Source organism: Mytilus trossulus, chromosome 9 (assembly GCF_036588685.1).
Source record: "Mytilus trossulus isolate FHL-02 chromosome 9, PNRI_Mtr1.1.1.hap1, whole genome shotgun sequence".
In the NCBI taxonomy this organism is placed as follows: Eukaryota; Metazoa; Mollusca; class Bivalvia; order Mytilida; family Mytilidae; genus Mytilus; species Mytilus trossulus.
This window is the reverse complement of record NC_086381.1, coordinates 9,679,784-9,703,716: the sequence shown is the minus strand read 5'-3', so window position 1 is coordinate 9,703,716 and position 23,933 is coordinate 9,679,784. Positions and strand designations below refer to the sequence as shown.

Sequence of the window (23,933 nt, the reverse complement as noted above, 5' to 3'; positions counted from 1 at the left end):
TGAATTATGTACTTTCTTTATTTAACCTTATTGTAGTAACAATTTTAATTTCTGTTATTTTTTTTGTTTTTCTTTCCCTTTCTATTCGTATTGGACTTCTTTTTCTTATCTTTCTTAATTTTCTTATTCTTCGTATTCATTGTGTTTTTAATCCAGTCTAAGTATGCAGAAATTCTTGTATGCACACTTGGAAAAGTTCCATCACAATTGGCTCCCCCCCATCCATACGAAATTAATCCTACAAGCTTTTTACTGCAAACCGCGGGTCCACCACTATCATTCTGAAAGAATAAAAGTAAATAAAAATAGTAGCCAAAATCTTAAATTAAAGCTCATTTGGTCAGTCTTACTTTTATTGATGACTGTAAATAAACTCATTATAGACACCAGGACTAAATTTTGTATATACGCCATACGCGCGTTTCATCTCCAAAAAGACTCATCAGTGACGCTCGAATCCCAAAAAAGAAGTTGAAGAGCATTGAGAATAAAAATTTCTAAAAGTTTTACCGATTACAGCTAAGGTAATCTATGCCTGAGGTAGAAATGCCTTAGTATTTAAAAAATTCAAAATTTGTTTAACAGTTAATTTATGTAAATTCTGCGTAAATGATTTGGCACATATATTATACATTTATTATAAGCACACCAGTTTATTGATTTAAATCCATTCAAGAAATTTATCAGTCGTTATCTTTGTCATATTTGTTAACGAAATTTAGTGGATTTTTGAGAAATAATCTTCAAAGGCTCACTCACTCGTATTCTTCTAAATTTTGGAATTTTAAAGTGTGACACAGGGCACATCTTTTTTTTCAAATCTAATATCGATAAAATAATAAATTTTGTTTTATTGTTAGTAAATGTTTCATAGAAGTATATTAGACATCTCGGTTTGTTTATTGTGATTTGCCCTGTAAGCGTGAAATAAGTTATTAAATGTGCCTGATTTAACCCCCAGTTTTGCTATGTTGCTTATATGCTTATTTTATTAGTTGTTAAAAAAACCCAGTGTCAATTAAGATTTTGCATTGCTTATTTCGTGTATTTCCATTTAGATTACCATTCCAGATAACGAAACATTATGCAATAAAATTAACGGTACCAATTTTCTTGCACCAGATGCGCATTTTGACAATACATGTCTCTTCAGTGACAGTTGTTTGTCTTTGGTCTTTTACGGAGGATGCCATGGAGTTGTCATTGTGTTACGTTTCTTGTCATGGCGTTTTCATTTGTTTCACCTTATGAGTTTTAATATATCACTTTGAAATAACATTTATTCATCGGTATCACAAACTAGTCAAAACTGTACCTAAATTTTATCATCGGTATAAGCGCATCATTGGCAAATATAGCTCAACATGCAGATTTCTTACACGTTCAGGTATTTCACATCCAATTTTTAATGGAGATATTCTTTATAAAGCACAAAGTTGTCAGTATTCACCTCAGAAACTAACAAAACCTTTGAAAAGACTTATTAAGAAGGGATATAATTACGATAAAGTTGTCAGGTCATTAAAGATTGCATATTTTGGCGTTAATATTGATTCAATTCTTGGGTATTTGCATCGGAACCAAAGACATTTATTAAAAAGAAAAAAGTTGTTGGCATGACACGGGTTATGTTCTCATATATGTTCTGATGGTATAATACTAAAACCCTAACGGGAAGGAATGTGCCTGATGTTCATAAGATGAAATCAGAATCTTTCAGTCAGTTTAATTGAAGTCTGGAGCTGATATGTCAATTAACCGCTAGTAGTCTGTTAATTGTTATTTATGTATTATTGTCATTCTGTTTATTTTCTTTGGTTACATCTTCTGACATCAGACTCTGAGTCGTGTGAGGTCACTTGACCGCAATTTGTTTTGATTAAATAATAAAAGAACCCAAAAAGTTATTCCGGATGAATGATCAAATTCCGTAAAAAAATTTATTGTGTAGATATTTTTTTATATGAATATATCTGAAAATACTTTTAGTGATGTAGCAAAGACAATTTGTAACAAATATAATGATAGTTTAATGTGTGAATTAAACCAATGTAATTTATTAGTTAATTTTACTGAAAATTATCCCTGGGTATTCAGTTGTAATCTAACAGGGAAACTTGATGAAATGCTGTACACCAAGTTTAATTGTTAAACAGCAATATGTGCAATAAAGAATCAATTAGAGTGTTAAAAAAAAAGACATCAGACTCGGACTTCTCTTGAACTGCATTTTTTAATGTGCGTATTGTTATGCGATTACTTTTCTACATTGGCTAGAGGTGTAGGGGGAGGGTTGAGATCTCACAAACATTTTTAAACCCGCCGCAATTTTGCGCCAAGTCAGAAGCCTCTGGCCTTTGTTAGTCTTGTATCATTTTAATTTGATTTTCTTGTGTACAATTTGGTAATAAGTAAGGCGTTCATTATCACTGAACTAGTATATATTTGTTTAGGGGCCAGCTGAAGGACGCCTCCGGGTTCGGAAATTTCTCGCTACATTGAAGACCTGTTGGTGACCTTGTGATGTTGTGTTTTTTTCTATGGCCGGGTTGTTGACTCTTTGACACAATCCCCATTTCCATTCTCAATTTTATGTACGGAAACAAGCGACGAGAAGTGTTGGAATGCTATAATAACTTTTTTTTTAGCTATACATATATAATAAATCTTTAGGGTTCTACGACAAAACGTTTGATAGTTTTGGCATCATTTGTACAAGTTTTAAATGCAAATATAACCAAATAATGGTATTTTTTTTATAATGATCTTGCTCTGTTGTAAAAAATAGCCTAGCACAGCATTCATAAACAAAGGTATACAGAATGGTATTTTCACAGAAATATGTTTCAAATCAAAACACCAATTGAATATATAATGGTGCAACATTAGGTTAAACATAAATAATTATCTAATTGCAATGGAATCTTAAATTGATCTTGGAATAATTGTTTGTGGTGTTCAAATCAAAATTGATGAACCAAAATTCAACATTTATCAATTATTAAATAAAAGAGACCCAGAGGCTCCGGTATTTGTTATATTCTTCTCCAGAGAATTTTATAAAGAAATTTCTTTCTCTCAGTTCATGTGTTCCTTTATATAATATTTTAAAACATTTAAATTTGGCAGTGTTTCTTGTAATTTTGTTCCGTAAATATAGTATTTTGTAAACAAATTAATCTATTTTAAACAAAATTCAATTCAATATTTTCGAAGTTAACAAATGGAATAATTTTGATATTCAAAGGCCTTTCAATATTTGTCATTTCAAATATCCACTTGTTTAGTGCAGCCAAAGACTGGAGACCATGTGACAGCTCAAAAATAGATGTTCTATTGTCTCTGGTTCGTTTTTGCCAAATTCACGTATGCTGCTACTATTTATTTTAACTTGCAAATTAGCGTATTGGTTCCAAGATTCAAGGAATAACTATATATTAGAACCTGATAAGCTAAGTGCTTCTTGTATTTATATTTTGTACAGGAAGTGTAATTTTTTTTCCATTTTTGAATTGTTATAATTAGATGGTTTTCCCATTTGCAGCAAAAGTAATATAATTCTCATTCGGTATTTTGTACATGTCCTTTGAACCTTTCTTTGATTAAAAGAAAATACTTATATTAAAAGGGATCCATGCTTGAATTTTTTGCTTCGTAACATCAATATTAATCGAATTTAACCACTGTTTCAGTGAATGTGCTATTCCATAATAATGTAAAATAAATGGCCTGAATTGATCTTTTTTTTTGGAAATTTTGAAAAGATTTAATTTTGCCCTGATTATTAAACAAGTCATGCACTGTCCACATTCCAGCTTTAGTCCAGTTTTTATAGTAGATACTTGAACCACAAATCTTTTAAATATTTTCCCTCCAATAAACGATAAGACAGAACTTCATCAATGCATCTTGGTTTTCTAATTTGATTTAGGGTTTCCCAAGCATCATTCAAAAACCTCTTGCCAAAAGTTTGATGACCGTTTCATAGGACCAATGTGACTTAGTTCAATAAAATTAATTTGATCAACAATAGGGACAAATCTGTTGAAACCACCAATATATTAATTTTGACATAAAATATCTCGCTTGGCCTTGTATGGTTTTTATCCCAGATAAAAGTAATATTTTATTCGTTTAATTACGTTACATATTTTCATCTGGACTAGGGATAGATAGAAACAGATCATTTAATTTAGATATTACCAAAGTTTTTAAAATGGCTATCTTCCCTAAGGGGGTGAGATATTGTTTTGACCATTTTTTTCAAAGTGTTGTCTATATTTTTTAACATTGCCCTATAATTCAAATTAATCATTCTATCTAGGTCAACTGAAAATAATATTCCAAGGAGGTCAAATGTACTAGAGCCCGATTTCAATCCCCAGTTAACACAAATATGAGTTTGGCTATGTTTTATGCTTCCTATCTAAATATCATTTTTTTCTATATTAATTTATAGTTCCGGGATTTCACCGTAAAATTGGAGAACACGAAGAGATGCATCGAGTTATTCTGGCGAGCCATTTAATATCAATGATGTATCTTCTGCATATTAAGAAAGTACAATTTTGTATTACCTATAGTAATGCCCTTTATCTCCTTACTATTTCTTACCAAAATGCCTAGTATTTCTGCACATGACAGAAAAAATTTAAGGGGAAAAAGTATCCCCTTGTCTACAGCCTCTCTCTAGCATTTTGACAGAAAACTGTTTTGTGTCACTTTAATTGCTATGTTATTAAAGTCTAAACCCAGGATACAACTGAATCGCCAAAATCAAAATATCTTAATGTATAAAAAAGAAAGGACCAAGATATGGAATCAAATGCCTTCTCAAAATCAATCAACAAGAGAATTCCTACAATATTATTTTCTTCTGTAAAATGAAGAATATCGTATATCAATGGACAGCTTTCCCTATCTTTATCTACCTGGAATAAAACCAGTTTGATCAGAACTTATTGTTTTGACAAAACAGATTGTATTATCTCTGCTATACAGCTTTATGCCAATTTGTATGTAGAATTTAGAAGAGTAATAGGTCTCCAATTTTTAATAATTTTTTTTTGGGATTACCTTATTTTGAAATACAAGAAATCACCCCTTGCCTCTAGGTGACTGACTTTTAACCCTTCCCATACCCCAAATTTATAGATTTAAGAACAAATTTACCAATATCAATCCAAGTCTTTTTTTTTTATAAATTCTGCAGTGTAACCATCAGATCCTGGAGTTCTTGTTATTTGTAATTCTCTTTAATGCAGCAGTTAATTCAGAAAATCTTATATTTCCCTCCTATAACTGCTTTTCATTCTCGCTCAGATTCGTTATATAATAATAAAAGTATCCCGCGCTAAATCAACCCTTGTTAAACAATCTTTTTTTATTAAGTTTCTCATTAAATCCTTTTGTCTGACTTAAGAATTCATTTTTTTTCTTCGACTACAACCCCAATTTCTAAAGTTATTTTTTGAATGGTCTTATTAATGTTATATCTAGTCCTTAATTTAAAAAAAAATGGAAGGGTTTCCCTTTCTTCATTCCACTAATTACTTGACCTTATATATGGTTCTTGAACGTTCTGTTGTTTATACATTTTTAGTTCTGCCTTTTTCTGGTAAAGCTCTGCCCGATTTATGGTAAATTAATTTTTAGAGTTGTTAATTATTCCAAAGGCCTCTGCCTTTTATAAATTCATTAATCTTGTAAGAAAAGATGAGTGGTGAATGATCAGACCCGTAACTAATATCAATTTTAACATTGCTAACAAATTGAAAGATATTTTCAGAAATTAGAAAAAAGTGTAAACGAAATGTTTTATCTCCAAGTAAACCTTTTCCTGTTAGGGTACAACTTTTCTAAATGGCTTAACTAGATTAAAGTAAAGATTTGGCAAATATCAATGAGCGGATTATATTATTAATCAAAATATTTTCTTCACCTGAAATTTCTCAAACCAGGATAAGATTATGCAAATTTGCGTTTGTTAAAATGATTGTAAGGTATGATCCAAATGAAATGTAGTTACCCCACAAGAATCCTTATCCTTTTCTTGCAGACACAGTATGTTTTTCCAATGTGTCTTTGGAATACTAAATGGAATTCCACAGCGTTCAGTAGGGATAGCAGACAAAGATACAACTTGTAAACGATCAGGATAATTGCCTCCTGTAACCAGATAAGGTTTAAAAGTCAAAAATTATGAATCACCTAGAAATGAAAGGCTATGACATTTTCTACATTTTAAAATGCCTGTACCAAGTCAGGAATATGACAGTTCTTGTCCATTCGTTTTTTATGTGTTTTGATATTTGATTTTGCCATGTGATTATTATGGCACGCCATTTTCATATTTATTCAAATTTGAAGATATCTTATTTATCTAACAAGATATCTTATTAAGATATCTTTAATTTTTATAAGATACCTTATTTAATTTGAAAGTAAATAAGATATATCTATTAGTTTATAAGATATCTCTATAAGTTTATAAGATATCTCTATAAGTTAATAAGATATCTCTTTTAATTAATAAGATATCTTATAAAGTATATAAGATATCTTACTTCTTTATAAAGATATCATTTAAATAATACTTTATAAGATATCTTATTAATTAATAGAGATATCTTATAAACTAATAGAGATATCTTATTAACTTATGGAGATATCTTATACATTTAATAAGATATATTTATAACCAATTAATTAAGATATCTCTATAAGTTAATCAGATATCTCTAAAAGTTTATAAGATATCTCTATTAGTTTATAAGATATCTCTATAAGTTTATAAGATATCTCTATAAGTTTATAAGATATCTCTATAAGTTGATAAGATATCTCTATAAGTTTATAAGATATCTCTATAATTTAATATGATATTTCTATAAAATTATAAGATATCTCTATAAGTTAATAAGATATCTCTATTAACTAACAGGATATCTTATTAAGTATTAAAAGATATCTTTAATTTTTATAAGATATCTTATTTAATTTGAAAGTAAATAAGATATCTCTATTAGTTTATAAGATATCTCTGTTACTTTTTAAGATATCTTATAAAGTAAATAAGATATCTCTATTAGTTTATAAGATATCTCTATTATTTTTTTAAGATATCTTATTAAGTAAATAAGATATCTATATTATTAACTATATAAAAGATAGCTTATATAGTTAATAAGATATCTTATAAATTAATAGAGATATCTTATATTTTAAATAAGATATCTTTATAAACATTTTAATAAGATATCTTATTTAATATATAAGATATCTTATTTAATAAATCAGATATCTCAATTAATATATAAGATATCTCATTTTGTTATTAAGATATCTCAATTAGTTTTTAAGATATCTTTTATAACTAAATAAGATATCTCGAAATTGAATAAATATAATAACGGCGTGCCATATATTATGGACTTTCCGAATTGATTTTCCTCTGAGTTCAGTATTGTTGTGATTTTACTTTTTACTTTTTTTTTAACGAATAATTTGGAGATTGTTCTGTAAGACCCATGTTCGCGGTAAGCTGACAGTTGAATGCTGAAATACGTGTTAAACTTAAATTTTTTTTTTTTTTAGAAGTTATCATACTGTATTGATACTTTGACATTTGTTAGTGGATACATCAAATACCGGTACCTTATCCCGGCCTCGTTAACCGTTAGTAGCATATAATTAATTTGATTAGTATTTGTTAGTTTCTTTAACTGTAATATATAGTATTTACATTTAATAAATCATTGTAAATTATAATATATCCAACTAAAAAAAATATCAATATAGAATGATCAATAAACCTGAATAAATAATAAAAAAAAATATATATAAAGAATAAATAAATAAAAATCACATTAATTTTGAACTTTGGAAAAGCAAAAATAATAAAAAATAGAAAATAATAAATTTATTTTACTTAAATATAGCTTTCATAACTTAGCTTGCAGGATTTATTTATTCAAATATTTGCGAATAGGCAATAAGTTAAAGGAACATACATGTAGTTATAAACATAGACAAAACATCAAGCATATATATAAACCAACATATAACAGTATAAAATCATAACATAAGTGGTGATGTGGATACGGAAAGGAATGTACATAAACATAATTCTGGTACATAATGTACCAATTTTTGATAATCAACCTAGTCTTCTTAAATCGGAAGCCAGGGGTCCCAGCAGATATTGGCCATATGAAAAGGTTTTCTTTTAAAAAATATTTTTTTTTCTAGTACCAGAGATTCTTTGAGGTAGTTTTTAAGTCCTGCAAAATTTACCTGATTTTCGCAGAGTTTTGTTCTGTAAATATAGAATTTTGTCAGTAGTATTATTAAGTTTTTTATCCTATTATTTCCGTTGTTACCTAAATTTCCAAATAAAATAATATCTATATTAACTGGAATCAATATTTGTGTTTGGTTATAAATCCAATCACCAAGTTCAATCCATAAATCTGAAATTTTATGGCATGTCCAAAATATGTGCTTAATATCTTCAATAGCTTCATTACAGAAAGAACATTTATCTGATTGTTTTATCTTAATTTTTAATAAAAATTCATTTGTGCCTATGATTCTGTGCACTATTCTGTACTTGAACCAACGAAGTTTAGAGCTTTTTGTGGTGTAGAAAGACATATTATGCACTTTTTTCAAATCATATTTTTGGTTGTATCTTAAAGACCATTTATCTTCACAAGTAGACCCTGTATTACTTTTTTTTCTAAAAAAACATTATGAATATCTTTTGATCCTTTAATTTACAAAAAACATTGTTCTAATATTATTTGGTAGACTTGTTCCATGAACTTTATAAAGATTTTCTATAGAGATATTATGTTTAAGAGAATTTTGATATGATTTTATTGCTGATATAACTCCATTATAAACTAGAAAGTTAGATATTTAATTTCATAAATATTTTTGCATTGCTCAGACGACATTAAGGATGTATTCTTCTGACATTTCAGTCTCGTTCAGTCTCGTTGAAACCTCGTTCTGGAATTATGTCTAAAACATGTGATAGAAGTGGAAAATATGAATGAATTTAAAAAATGTTATAATCAAACTCAACTCTGTGAAAAAATGGGGTATTTCCAATGAGCAGTTTTTGGATAATACATCTTTTAAAATTTTATTACCAATCAAGTCAGTCTTTTAGCCAAAATTTTCAAAAAATGGGTGAGGGTAACAAAAAATTAATTTACCAGAAACATGTACATCCAACATCCCTTTTTTCTTTTCAAATTTCCTAGATATGTATGTTTTCAATCATTTATAACAAAGAAGTTGAAAAATATGCAATTAGTACTTAAAACGGAGAAAAATCACAAATTTACAAAATTGACAACATGGTAAATTTTACACAAAAAAGCATCAAAATATGATAAAACTTTCTGATATTAACACCTACCTATAGTTTTTGTAATTCAAATTTGTTCAGATTGGTCCCCTTCATCTTTATTGAAAGTGTGACAAAAAGTTTAATTGTGGAAATGTAATTTATTCATGATTATAGCCCAAAAATAGGTACAATCTGATGAAAAATTGGAAAAATTGGAAAAATTGGTTACTTTCAAAGGGACGTAGCAAAAAAAGAAGTGCACCACCATATGATTTTTTCTTCGCCAATTATTTTTTTACAGTCATATAAACCCAAAAAAATCGGTTAAGAAAAAAAGTTTAATTCTAGAATTTTTTGGCTCCTCAGAGGTGTACATCCTTAATTAACCCTCATTATCTACCAGATCATTAATTAACAAAGTACTGTTATCAGCCCAATCTTTATAGAACACAGATCTACTACCTTTTTCAATATTTCCATTATTCCAAAGTGAAACTGTTAAAAGTTCTTCTTCATTGTTTGGTTTAAGTTTATTTTGCATTTCTGTCCATGCTTTAAAAACCTCTTTCCAAAAGGGTTTTTACATTTGTTTGGTGGGCCTAGAAATACTAGATTTTCAATATCAATATTTTCTGTGCTTTCTAAGTTTTGTATTGTTTTTTAACAACCGTCGGACTCACGTTAATTTTAACCCTTTGATATATTCTTCAATATCTAACATTTTGAGCCCCCCAAATTTATGTTCCAGACATTATATTTCTCTTTTAATCTTGTCAGGCTTGTTTTCCCAAATAAATGAAAATAGTGTACGAATAAGTTGTTTAAGAGTAGTATTGCATGGTGTTTGTAATGTTAAAAACAGATGATTTAATTTTGAAATAATTAGTGTCTTGATAATTGTTATCTTTCCCACTGGAGTAAGTGTTTGTCTAGACCGAATATTGATTATATTTTCAATTTCTTTTATTTTAGGATAATAATTCAAAGAGTCCATTTCTTGCAAATTGACAGAAAAGTTTATTCCTAATAGTTTAAACCTACTGGAACCCCATTCCAATTCCCACTTTACACCCATGGTGTCTTGACTATATTTTTTCTTTCCTATCCACACCACCTTTGTCTTGTCCGAGTTCATACGGAGACCAGACATTTCAGCATATTAATGTTATAAGCGGAGAGATGGTTAAGGGACTCTGGTGTACAGTCAAGAATAATTGACGTGTCATCAGCATATTGAGAGATCAAATATTCAGTATCATCTATTTTAATTCTCTTTCTTTCTTTATTTTTTCTAATTAATATTCCAAGTATTTCTGCACATAAAAGAAATATTTAAGGAGATAAAGGATCCCCTTTTCGACAGCCTCTTTGAATTTCAAAGAATTCAGATAAAAAACCATTTCGAGAAACTGCAGAACTTATATTTTTGTAAAAGGTTCTTACCCATTGTTTTATAGAGGGGCCGAAATTGAACAAATCTAAAACGTTTTCAATGAAATTCCATGATACAGAATCAAAAGATTTTTCAAAATCTATGAGAAGGAGCAGTCCTGGTAAATCATTTAGTTCTGTATGAAATAATATATCGTAAATAAGACGAGTATTCTCCCCTATAAATCTACCCGGAATAAAACCAGTCTGATCACTGTTAATAAGTTGGGGTAGAACTAATTTTATACGCTCAGCTATGCAGCTTGATGCTAATTTATATGTGGTATTTAATAAACTTATTGGTTTTCAATTTTTCATGAACTGTCTAGGTTTGTTTCCCTTTAGTATACAGGTTATAATACCTTGTCTTTGAGTAATTGATAATCCCCTTTTTCGTAACCATTATTTAAAGACCGAAATACAAGTTTTCCTATATCGATCCAAAACAACTTGAAAAGTTTATTTGTGAAACCATCTGACCCAGGGCTTTTTTCATTTTTCGCAAATCTGTTGTTACTTCACCATAAGTAATTTCACCCTCCATAGATTCTCTGATGGTATTATTTTTTTTTTTAATATCAGTATCAGGGATTTCATTATTTAGGTTGACATTATTCAAACTTTCTGTTTTAGTATGTAGCCTTTTGTAATAATTGTTTGCTTCTTTCAATTTTTTATCTTGCTCACTGATACTGTCACCTTTTTTATTGACTAATTTTGGTATAGTTTTATTTATAAAATGTTTAGTTTCTAAAATTTAGAAAAAAAATTGAAGGTTTTTCTCCTTCTTCTATCCATTGCATTTTGATCTGATGTAAGAAACTCTAATCTTTTCTTGTCTTAATACTTTTAGCTCAGGTTTCTTTTTTTCAATATTTCTTCTGACAATATTTGTTCTTCTAGTTTTTTATTATCTTTTTTATCTTTTTGTTTCTTCCTAAAAGAAGCATATGAAATTGATTTTCCTCTAATTTCTGTTAATAAAGTTTCAAGAAAGAGTTGATCGTTAATAGTAAATTGAATTTCTAAGTCATTTATCTTTTATAATGTTTCTCTGTTGCATACTTGTGATGCATATTGATCTTTTACTTTATTTATAGTCTCTTTAACAGCAGCTGCACATTCAATGTCATGTAAAAGTGAATTGTTAAATTTCCATAGACCTTTACCAATTATAAAGTTATTCATTTTTAAATGTAACATAATTGGGGAGTGATCAGATCTATAACTGATAAGAATGTGTATAGCATGTACATGTTGATTAAGGCTTTGCGATAATAAAAAGAAATCCAATCTTGCTTGTTTAATGGGATTATTTTTTCTCCATGTAATTTTTTTTAGTTCAGGGTACAATTCCCTATAGGGATCTGTTAAATCATAATTTTCTATTATATTTAAAACTTCTCTTTGGCTTTCGGGTAATTTACCATTTGGAAATTATAAGTATCAAGATTTTGGTTTTGGATTAAATTATAATCTCCAGTTATCATAACTGATTGGTTGTTCAAGTCTTCTATTGTATCACTTACTCTAGAAAAAAATTCAGGTGAATCTTTATTTGGACCATATAAACTTATCAAAGTAATTCTTTTCCCTTCAATTTCAATATCAATTCCTAACAGATTTCCTTGATCATCTTTTTTTATCCTATGTATCTTGTATTCAAAGTCTTTGGTAAAAAATATTGCTACCCCTCTTTTTTTTTGTTGCAAAAGAATTGAAAATACAGTCTCCACCCAATAGATTTTTTATTGATATTTCTTCTTTTTCTGAAAAATGTGTATCTTGTAAACAATATATATGGCAATATTTTGCTTTAAGATAATCAAAATCATATCTCCTCTTCTCCTTTGAATTTAAACCTTGACAGTTGAATGAAACTATTGTTATACCATTATCACTCATTTATTCAATTTTATTTTTATAGCTGAATAATAAATACTTGAGATTTGATAAGTGTAATGGGATCGTATTCTCCCATAGTATTTTATATAAGTAAGTGATAATGTAACTCTGAAATGTCTGACCTCCTCTACCTTGTCTGCATTAATTTCCTGCTGTATCCTAAATACATCATAGTTTCCATACAATAAGTAATACTGTGTCAAAATGAAAAACAAGCATAAAAAATAAAAGAAACTAAAAGAAAGAAAATGAAAGAAAATTTGAGATCAAAGTGTAAATATCAAAGATCTAATTAAAATTAAAAGCAAATTACTATTGTAGTGAAGAATAACCTATCCACTTGTGTTCAAATATTTTTTAATACAGAAATACTGTGTACAAAGGGAGATAAATCTATCTAGTTTAAATTATAATAAAAACTATCTCCATTATATAATGTGTTTTCATGCATTAAATATACACTGTTTTGGTTGATTAAAGTAGGTTTTTATTTCATTTAAATTCAAATGAGTCAGACCGAAAGAAATAAAGGGTTAATGAAGACAATAAATATGTGTATATTTAATTTATACAAACAGACAAACAAATGTTTGGTTTTCAATAAAATCAGTAGATTTGTTTTGTTTATATTGTTCATATGTAGTGTTAACATTTTCAGGATTTTGCAAGTGGTTTATTTAATAAACTTCATGATATTTACACCATGAGCACAGGAAAACATGTTTATGTAAATGAGAATTAATAGCAGCTAATCTAAAAGCCGTTGACATGTACAAATTAAGCGTCAGGCAATCAACACAAATAAAAATCATATTACTATAAGCTAAGCAGTAAGCAGTAAGCACTAGTAAAAAACATTAAACATGTTTGATAGGGATAAACGATTGATTCTCTTTTAAAAGAAATAAAATCTTAAATTTCACAATAAATTTTCAGTTAATGGAACTCTTTGTTAAGCCAGCTTCACTTATTCATTCAAGTCATTTGTAATAATCTCACTTTCTATCATGGTATTATTGGAGACAAGATAACAGTATAAAACAATATGTTGCACAAGGTTTCATTAGAACAAGGCTTTTAATGATGAATTTTGTGTAAATTTAACTGTTTTACAGTTTCTTTTATTGGGTGAGTACTGACCTTACGACCAGTCATTTAAACGTCAGATGGAAAAAGTCATTAAGCTTCATAACTAAACTTTGCCACATCTCCATGTGCCTCTTTCAAGTAAGAAGCCTGTAATTTAGTGGTCTGTAGAATTTGTTTCCAATTATTAACGAATTAAACCGTTAGTTTGTTTTTCGTTTGAATTGTGTCACATTTTTCCTATCGGGCCTTTTATAGCTGACTTTAAGGTTTTGTTTTTATCTCATTATTTAAGTTTGCAAGATGTCCAATTTACGCCATCCTCACAACGGTGGATTGTTGTCACATTGGCAGTCATATCACATCTTATTTTGATATAGATGGTGTCTTTTCTATGGGCGGGTTGTTGTCTCTATGACACATTCCCCATTTCCATTCATAATTTTATCGCCTGCCAGAGGAATTTTAAAATCTAAATAGCCTTTTTGGAATCTATTCAAATTCGTTTACCTTAAAAAGTTTTGTCATGCATAGACTAATCCAGTTTGTGTCGTTCTTTTAAACCCCCCTTTTGAATTGAGAAGTCATTTTGCATTATATAGTATGGCATAAACAACAATTTGAGCGATGAATGGCCAAAACCTTAACAACGAAATGTCCATATACAGTTGTTGAGAATAGCAATGGGAGAGGGGAAAATGCAATTGCATCAATTTTTTTTAGCAATCTTTTACTCTTTATCAAAAAAACAAATTCAGCAGTGCATTGAAAAAACAAGAATTGTATTTTTAAACTTTCGTGCAAATACTCCAATGCTGATTAATTATTCATAAATACATTTCAAAACGTCAGTTACACTTACTGTACATAATAATTAAAAGACGCATTATTTTTAATTACCTTTATTTGTTATTTATTGCGAGGTTGTTTCATTTACAGTTTTTAGAATATAGTTAAGTGGTCTCGATCAATTGAATTGTAGAATTTAATGTTCCCTAATTGCGTGATGAATGTAGATCATTTCCGTAATAAGAAGTTGTCCTATTGTTTAGGCCTGCATACAGTTCAAAACAATGAATTTCTATAAATTAGTTACAATTACCCAATCAACTACAAATGAATAATCACTGCAACTATCTTAAAGTTGAAATTTGAGAACAATTTCTTAGCAATGCAGAAGGGAATGAAATAGAAATAAGTTTTAATGTTTGATAAGACATACCTTCGAAGACATCTGTATCTCCCCATCCTGTTACTGTGCACAAGTCTCCTGTATAATTTTTGCCTATGTCAGTGTCAAGATCGATTTTATTGATTGTAGACCCGAATTTAAGCGGTTTCTGAAGCTGTAGTAACATAATGTCATTTCTAATTTCGTATGGATCCCAATTTTCGTGCTGAAAGTAATTGAATACAATCAAATAATCAGTATATATTAACGATGTAATTCACATGTTTACAATATATAAATAAATGCACTAAGTTGATGATTTTCGTCTTCCGGGAACCATTATTGTTAAAAATTTACTTGATTATGTAGACGAAACGCGCCTCTGGCGCACTAAATTATAATCCTGGTACCTTTGATAACTATTCACAAGGTTAGTTTGTATAACTAATTGTCTTATCTATAGGTTAGACAATACTTGGTCATGTTTTATGAAGATTTAAGCCAAAGGCGAAGTCGAGGGCTTAAATCTTCATAAAGAATAACCAAGTATTGTCTGACCAATTAGAACATATTCACACTTTCGAGTGACCTTGCAAAACTATCCTTTTCCATTGTAATATTCAAAACTTAATAAGAGTTCACTTTTTATAATGAACTAGATATAAAACATAGGTTATAATCATTTCAATGGATGAAATGAAATAGCACTGACATAGCTTGTGAAAGATAAATTGTTTTTCTTCGGCTTTTTTTTAACTAAATATAAAACTCTCTGTATGAATATTTGAATTCAGACCATTCAACATTAAATGTTTGCTTTTTATTGATAAATTTAAATGTATTGTGTTTCTAAAAAAAATCCTCCTATTTATATATCAGCATTTTACCTTTCGAAACAAATACTGTCAGGGGTTAATTGCTTCAACCGATGGACAATATTTAGGATGAATTTGAAAATTAAAGCTCTTCTTCATAATACTGTCTAAACAAGCCAGATTTAACATATTCGTTAGTAGGATTTTAATCTTATTGAGTCGCACTTGATGTGTATATGAAATCATACAATGTCCTATGGATATTCGATGTTCGCGTTATATATACATATATTACGATTTTGTGCCATATTTCGTGTCGGTTCTGAATTTACTTCATCTATATATATCTGAACCTTTAACTCTATCAAATGATCAAATTATCAAATATTATAATTTCTATAGATTAACAGTCACCTACTTTGTGATAGGGTTGGGTTCGGGGAGGAGGGTATAATATTTAATAGTGACTAAATTCTAAAATTCTAAAATCGGTTGAAGACAAAACTTTTCGACAAAAGAGATGATTTCAGCTTTCCAATTGTGAACTTCCATTTCTAATAATCTGCTTTTCCTCGATGAAAATATCACGAAAAAAAAAAATTAAATTCCTTACAAAGATGCAATATTGCCACAATTCTTATATATGATTGGGTATAATATGTTGCACGAAAAGTGCATACCTCGTAATACTTTTTCACAGGTATCTTTACTTTCATCTGACTCACAAAAGAGCTTCCAACTGCTACTCTTATATTTTTAGCCCTAAAATGAACAAAAGATCTAAATGAAGAGTAATATAGAATCGAGTCTTATGAGAGAATCTCATTAGTTTATAGTACAATTGACCTCTTGAATTGACTGTCAAAATCATTAAGACTATTGTGTCTTTAATTAATATAAAGCATCTTCTTATTTCAAAGTTCTTTAATGTAGAAGAACAATTTTTTTAGCCATAGTGTTGTGTTAATATCATGTTATTGAGCAGTGTTACATCATTATCAGAAGCATTGATATTTATAACTTATGGGGTTAAAGACTTGTAAATTTCAGGTACCCTCTGTTTGAAAAACATATACATTTGTAGTTTTTATCTTTTAAAACGATCATCAGCTTCGGCCAGTTTAAATAGTGACTTCCGGTGTCAACTGACAGCTTATTTTCCACTAATCCCCGAAATATACAGCTCAACCAAAACAATGAGGGAGATAATCTGTAAACCCAATCAAGACCCTCGAAGATGTGTCTCAATTTGGTCAAACCGGGAAATGCTTCGACAGGAGAAGGTTCTGATACATTCTGTGTCTTGTCAAAACAAATGACCAAAATTGTTTTTCTAATAATATTCACCGACATAAACTTATATAGGGTAGAAACAAAAAAATTGCGAAAGCAAATTTACAGATTAAACATTGTTGGATTGATGTTTAGACGAGTTCTATATATATCCAACGCAATCCTAGGTTTGAACGTAGTTTTCAAATTAGACTCGTTTATATTTTTTCGTTTGGGCTTGTATCATATTTTCCCTTCGGTTTTTATGATCCGATCATCCTAATCTTAAAATTCAGGAACTTATGTAAAAATGAGGGTACTTATGGCCTTCAAATACTGTTTCGATCCCTAACATCACTGAAGAGACATTTATTGTCGATATCCGGATCTGGTGTACTGAAAAAATATTGACACCGTATGTTTGTGGCATAACATCGTGGTCACAAAATAGAAATATTTTTCTGTTAAGTATCAATTTATATTAAGATCCATTTTTTTAACATCTTGCGATCAGTTTTATTTGGCAATCGTAAATGGCAGTCAGCAGGATTAAAGAACATCAGTTCGACCTGTTAGTCAAATGCGTTTTGTTTAAATATACTTTTTCACTTTTTTGGTCTTTTGAAAAATGTTGTTTGTGCTGTTTTTAGACCCTTCTACAACGAAATTTGTTGAACATGCACACGTATAAAAATTGCTGTTTTTATCCAACGCAATCATAGGTTTGAAAGTAGTTTTCAATTTAGATTCGTATATATATATTTACTTACACATGTTATTTTATGGACTAAAGATTCAAACAGTTAGCACATGTTACCCATACCGGATAGAAAAGAGTATAAGCGAAACTTCGCTATAAAACACATTTACGATATAATATGTAATATATAACATTATATTTAAAGTGTGATGGTTGTCTCTTACGATGGATGGTGTGATCTGCAAAGTTTGATGCTTAAAGTTGCATTGTTAGCTGTCTGGTTAAAGTACGATGGTCTACCTCGCTAATCATATATATTTATATATTAAGTTTCTGATATAGTGTACATTATAAATTGATTAGCAAGAAAAGTTATAACATTGCCAAATATATATAAAGTGCCTAGAAAATCAACCGAACAATGTAATTGTAAATAAGATAGCTCACGGTCCTCCAATATTGAACTTATTACAATGTGCCGCTGTAAGAACCCAACTTTTGTCAATAATTGCTCCTCCACAATATTTGGTAAAATTAGCCCTTCCATTTACTCTCAACTGAACATTGACCATCCATGGATGATCTTCTATGTTGGCATTGTCACCATTCACAATCTTTACACTTGTATCAGCCAAACAAACCTAAAGTATTAAAATCTACATTTGTTATAAAGTCCCTGTTAAATTACATCAAGTTTAGGAAATGCTACTGTCGTCATCAATAAATAAATTAAAGCAATAGCAGTAGACCGCTGTTCAATAGTGATTAATCGATTCAACTGAAACAAATCCGGATCACAAAACAAAACTGAGGGAAACACATCAACTATAAGAGGAAACAAAACGCACCAACAGAAACACGGAACTGCTACAATAAAATCCACCAACATTCATAGAAACGGACTATGTGATAATAACTGCCATATTACTGACGTGGTACATGATATTTGAAAAAAAAATGTGGGTTGAACCTGTTTAAATTGTAAGTCAAACTTCCCACTTATATGGCAATGTTAAAAATACCACTAAAATTGTCATTCTTAAATAATCATTTAGGACAGTTCTCTATTAACGATAATACAATTGTCATCATGAAATCACCGAATAAAGACAGCTTATAGCGATTATTCAATGCTCATCATCAAATAACCTAGTAAAAAGAGTTCGCTTTCTAATATTGTACAATTATCATCATTAAGTCTTGAGATCAAATCAGTTTCATGATAACGATTATAAAATTACCAAGATAAGCGATTTCCTTATATAGCACAAAAATCGCCTTTACTAAATTATCGAGAACATTTGCGGTGTTGCTTTGAAAACCGATGTAAGTTAAAACAAATTGATGTTTATTAATAAGGAACACTTTTAATTGTAAAAATTGCATCATATATTGGAATAATATTTAAATACTTACTGTAGCCGTATAGAACACTACAAACACATAAGAATGTTTTAAATTAATATCATTATTATTTTTATTAAAATATATCATTTTTATTACTATTATTACAATGTATTAGTTTGAACAATAATTGTCATCGATAGTGCACTAACGTTTCTGTTGGGCTACGTGTTGATTAGTCTATATGTATACTGCTGTCTTTTGTTCTTTTCTATTTTTGCCAGTTATTTTTTTTTACCTTTGAAAATAAAGGGTATTTATCGCCTCTCTTTTGAAATTAGCTGAAAGCGAATAGTCTGACCAGTACTGAATTTATCGCAGTAGGTATGTCTGAAAGATCACAGAACGCTTGAATATACTTCAATTTTTGATTGTGCAAAATTCTAAAGATGTCAGGACTCAAATGACTGTTCAAGTCTCAAGTTCATTTACTTGTGTGATGCATTGAAGAGCTTTTAGCTGCTACTTAGACTTTGTAAAACGTCCCCAGTGTCTGAGCAGAAAGTTGATGAACCAAGGGTATATAAAGGAACGTCTCGTCCTTTTTCTAAACTGGAGTCTCTAAAGAGCCTTGGTCGCTCACCTTGGTCTATGTGAATATTAAACAAAAGAAGGAGATGGATTCAGGTGATGGTGACGTGTGTGTACATCTTACTTTCCTGATCATTCTTGCTGCTTTTAACTACCTCTATCAATAATGAACTGGGTCCAGTAGTTTCAGTGGAAAATGTGAGTAAAAATTTACAAATTTTATGAAAATTGTTAAAAAATGACCATTTTGGTTATGTTGTCATATTTGTAAATCTTACTTTACTGAACATTATTGCTGTTTACAGTTTATCTCTATCTATAATAATATTCAAGATTATAACCTAAAACAGCAAAATTTCCCTAAAATAAAAAATTCCAGGGCAGCAATCCAACAATGGGTTGTCCGATTTATCTGAAATTTTCAGGACAGATGGATCTGGACCTGATAAACAATTTGACAGATTTGCTCTAAATGCTTTGGTTTTTGAGTTATAAGCCGAAACCTGCATTTTGCCCCTATGTTCTATTTTTAGCCGTGGTGGATATCTTGGTTGGATGGCTAGGTCACCGGACACACTTTTTTAACTAGATACCCCATTGATGATTGTGGACAAGTTTGGTTTAATTTAGCCCAGCAGTTTTAGAGGAGAGGATTTTTGAAAAAGATTACGAAGATTTACGAAAATGGTTAAAAAATGACTATAAAGGGCAATAACTCCTAAAGGGACCAACTGACCATTTCGATCATGTTGACTTATTTGTAAAATCTTACTTTGATGAACATTATTGCTGTTTACAGTTTATCTCTATCTATAATCATATTCAAGATAATAAACAAAAACAGCAAAATTTCCTGAAAATTATCAATTCAGGTGCAGTAGCCCAACAAAAGGTTGTCAGACTCATCTGTAAATTTCAGGGCAGATAGATCTTGACCTGATAAACAATTTGACGCCATGTCAGATTTGCTCTCAATGCTTTCGTTTTTGAGATATAAGCCGAAACCTGCATTTTCCCCTATATTCTATTTTTAGCCGTCGTGGCCATTTTGGTTGGATGGCTAGATCATTGGACACATTTTTCAAACTAAATACCCAAATGATAATTGTGGCCAAATTTGGTTTTATTTGGCCCAGTAGTTTCAGAGGAGAAGATTTTGTAAAAGTTAACGACGGACGGACGCCGGACTCCGGACGCCGGGTGATGGGAAAAGCTCACCTTCGGGCCATGTGAGATAAAGAAAAAGGTAGATCGGAAGGTACCAAGACATTGTTGATAAATATTCCATATCAACTTCACAAATAAAACACGATAGTCTTGATGTATAGATTCTGGATACTGACGTTGTTTACCATCTTAATAACGTTTTATAGTATTATTTTATTTGTCGTTTTGAATATCACTTTTACTGTTTATTCTAGTGTTGGTGATATCCATTTGTCGTGGCTCGGTACTTACACATCCCGTCATTGTATTCTTGTCTTTCATTTTTGGCTATGTGATTTGTCTATATGCCTTTTGTGTTTCTTTTTTGTTATTGTTTTTTTTTGTTTTTATAGTGATTAAGATTATATCACAATGTTGACTGTTGTACCCATATTTTGACATTTTTACGTATTATGTCTGTACCAAGTCAGGAATATGACAGTTGTTATCCATTCGTTTAATGTGTTTGAGCTATTGGTTTTGCCATTTGATTAGGGACTTTCTGTTTTGAATTTTCCTCGGACTTCGGTATATTTTTGATTTTACTTTTTTCATAGTATTTGACGCTTATAATGTGAACGTATTCTGTCTCGCTCCTCTTAGGGTTCGTGTGATGCCTACAGTGATTGAAATGTACTTGATTTGTCTCTTCCAAATCGATTTACAATATTTGAACCTAGGTAAACTATTGATTACTTCATTTATTAGTAACATTATCAACTTACCAACAAATGCGCTGACAATTAACACTCGATACATTTTTATGTTTCAAAACAAATCTGAAATCGAACATAAAGCTTACAATATCTATAACATGCTTCTTATGACTTATGACCCCTACACATGAGGCATCATTTAATCTGTGTTTTTTTACAGAAATCTCAAAATCTAAAAGTGATATCGCGGAATAATCTCAAACATAATTTGGTAGAAACTTTATACATTGCTACAAATTTAGGCATCTTTTGATAACTTTGATTATTTCATATCAGTATAATATCCCATGTGAAGATGGTATATTCAGCGAGGAACTTATGTCGTGGATAGTTGGTGTCTTGTTAACAGACCGCCTCTTGATGTTTTGGTTTTAATTGATGATAATAACCCATGTTTCAATTATTTTTGGTTTGGCTTTGTAGTAATTCCGATTGTGTATCAAAATGAAGACACACCATTAACTTAAGAAATATAACTCTTTGAAATACAATTAATCAACAAAGTAGGTTTTTTGCAGACTTTAAATTCTACGATTTCAGAAGGCCACACATGTTTGCAAGGTAAATTGTTTTTCGTTTTTCTTGTCTAATATTATAAATTGGTTTAAAGATCAAATGTAGGGGATTGAATGTATTGTGTTGAAATTTTTAACTATTAACTTAGCGAATATCTGTCTCTCGCAATTCTTTGTAGTTAGTAATCTTTATATTTTTGTATACAAATAAGAAATAGTCCATATCAAATGCCCAAACCTTATTGCAATCTTCTATCTTAATCAAATCAGTCTAATCTGTATCAAAATTTATAATTTATTAACATTTATATTAAATTTTTATTTCTTTTAAATTTTTGTAGCCGTCAAAAACTTCCCCTTTATTCAATATAATTGTGCGATCAAAGATCATTTAATACAAATTTCTTCAAAATAGAAATATAATTTATAAAATAACAAACCTGTTTTGAAATTTCAAAATTTAAATTAAAATTTCTTCGTTATATCTACCTCATCTGTAATGATATGACGATATTACGAACCAGGTATATATACATATATCCATCTACGCAGTGCGTGGTATGTTGTTAAAGCTGTTACATCTTGTGTTGAACAGAAAATTGTCAGCAAATCGATTAAAATATACCAGTTGACATTGGTTAAGGAAACTTGAATTAAAACGTTATGGTAATATTCATGGTACTCTATGGTCTATTGAAGAAGAAGAAAAAATAGAAGGGGCAAATAAAATCCATCAGTCAAAGAAAAGCAAACAGCCCAATAAAACTACCAAAAAAAACCCCACATGGTTCACACAATATTCCAAATTATATTTAACAGACAATGTAAGATTGATCTACAAGAACCAAACACACACCTGGGATGAACTCTGGTACTCCGGAAGGGTGGGGTTCTCATGTTTCGCTAGTGGCACTCATCATGGCATGATAATTTAAAATGAGTTCGCATTCGATAATATCATAAACAAAAGAAAAAAGGAGGTAATATGGCAACAGGAAATATAACAAAGTGTTTGGCTATGTTCCTTAATTGTCAACTAAAAGACTGATTAAGATCTTATTAAATTATGTATTTCTCCAAATTTAACAATTACAGAAAATAATAAAAATGTTAATAAAGTCTAAGAAGGATTCAAATAAAATCCCTTCTGTACAAAATATCTATGAGGATTTCAGTGATATTGTATAGTAGGATAGTGAGATGTGTGACCTGTTTAACAAATATTTTGGTTTAATTTCCAAACTCATGTTAAAATAGGTTCCTGTTCCAGAGTTTAATGTACAAATTCATATTTATATTACTATTCAAAATATATGTATAAATCAAAATTAAATAGTCGATATATAAAAAAAGTATATAAATCCAAAAATAGGCATCGGGACAAGATCAAGATTTGATTAGTAAAAGAAAGTTGAAAATCTGCATTTAGAAAGTGGAGATTCCTTTACAAATAATATCTGAATAATGCAAGTATTTATATAGCTGTGAGCTTGCAAATTTCATTTCTATTTTTGATATAGGCGATTCGTCTTTACAATTAAACCAGACTCTAATCGTTTTGATACGCTGCTTAGGTGATCATGGAACGCATTGTGTTTAAACAAATATATACAAGAATAATCATGAATACAGGAATAAACGAATTTATGAATATCAATCTGGTATTTGTCCCAATTTTCAACATTCTTAACACACTTGAAAAGACCATTTTTATTTATATGTAACTGATGTTTGGGATTTGTTGGATTAATTTTCTATTCATGATTTTGTATGATTGTCATATTAAACTAAATTGATGTCAGAATAACATGCAAGCTTTA

The 23,933-nt window shown here is 29.6% G+C and overlaps 1 protein-coding gene across 2 annotated transcripts; it reads right to left on the bottom strand.

The window, feature by feature from the left end:
* Positions 1–22,602, bottom strand: LOC134683560 (chymotrypsin-1-like). Of its 2 annotated transcripts, XM_063542870.1 has the most exons (8): positions 22,554–22,602; positions 21,608–21,661; positions 19,158–19,174; positions 18,189–18,382; positions 16,450–16,531; positions 15,006–15,180; positions 6,029–6,168; positions 1–281 (listed from the first exon to the last, which is right to left on the bottom strand). In XM_063542870.1, the coding sequence occupies exons 2-8, from the start codon at positions 21,639–21,641 to the stop codon at positions 45–47; spliced, it is 879 nt and encodes a 292-aa protein (XP_063398940.1). In that variant the 5' UTR covers positions 21,642–21,661; positions 22,554–22,602; the 3' UTR covers positions 1–44. The 2 variants fall into 2 exon arrangements, with proteins under 2 accessions (XP_063398940.1, XP_063398941.1); XM_063542871.1 differs by lacking the exon at positions 6,029–6,168 and having other exon boundaries at positions 173–281.
* Between the last annotated feature and the right edge of the window lie 1,331 nt (positions 22,603–23,933).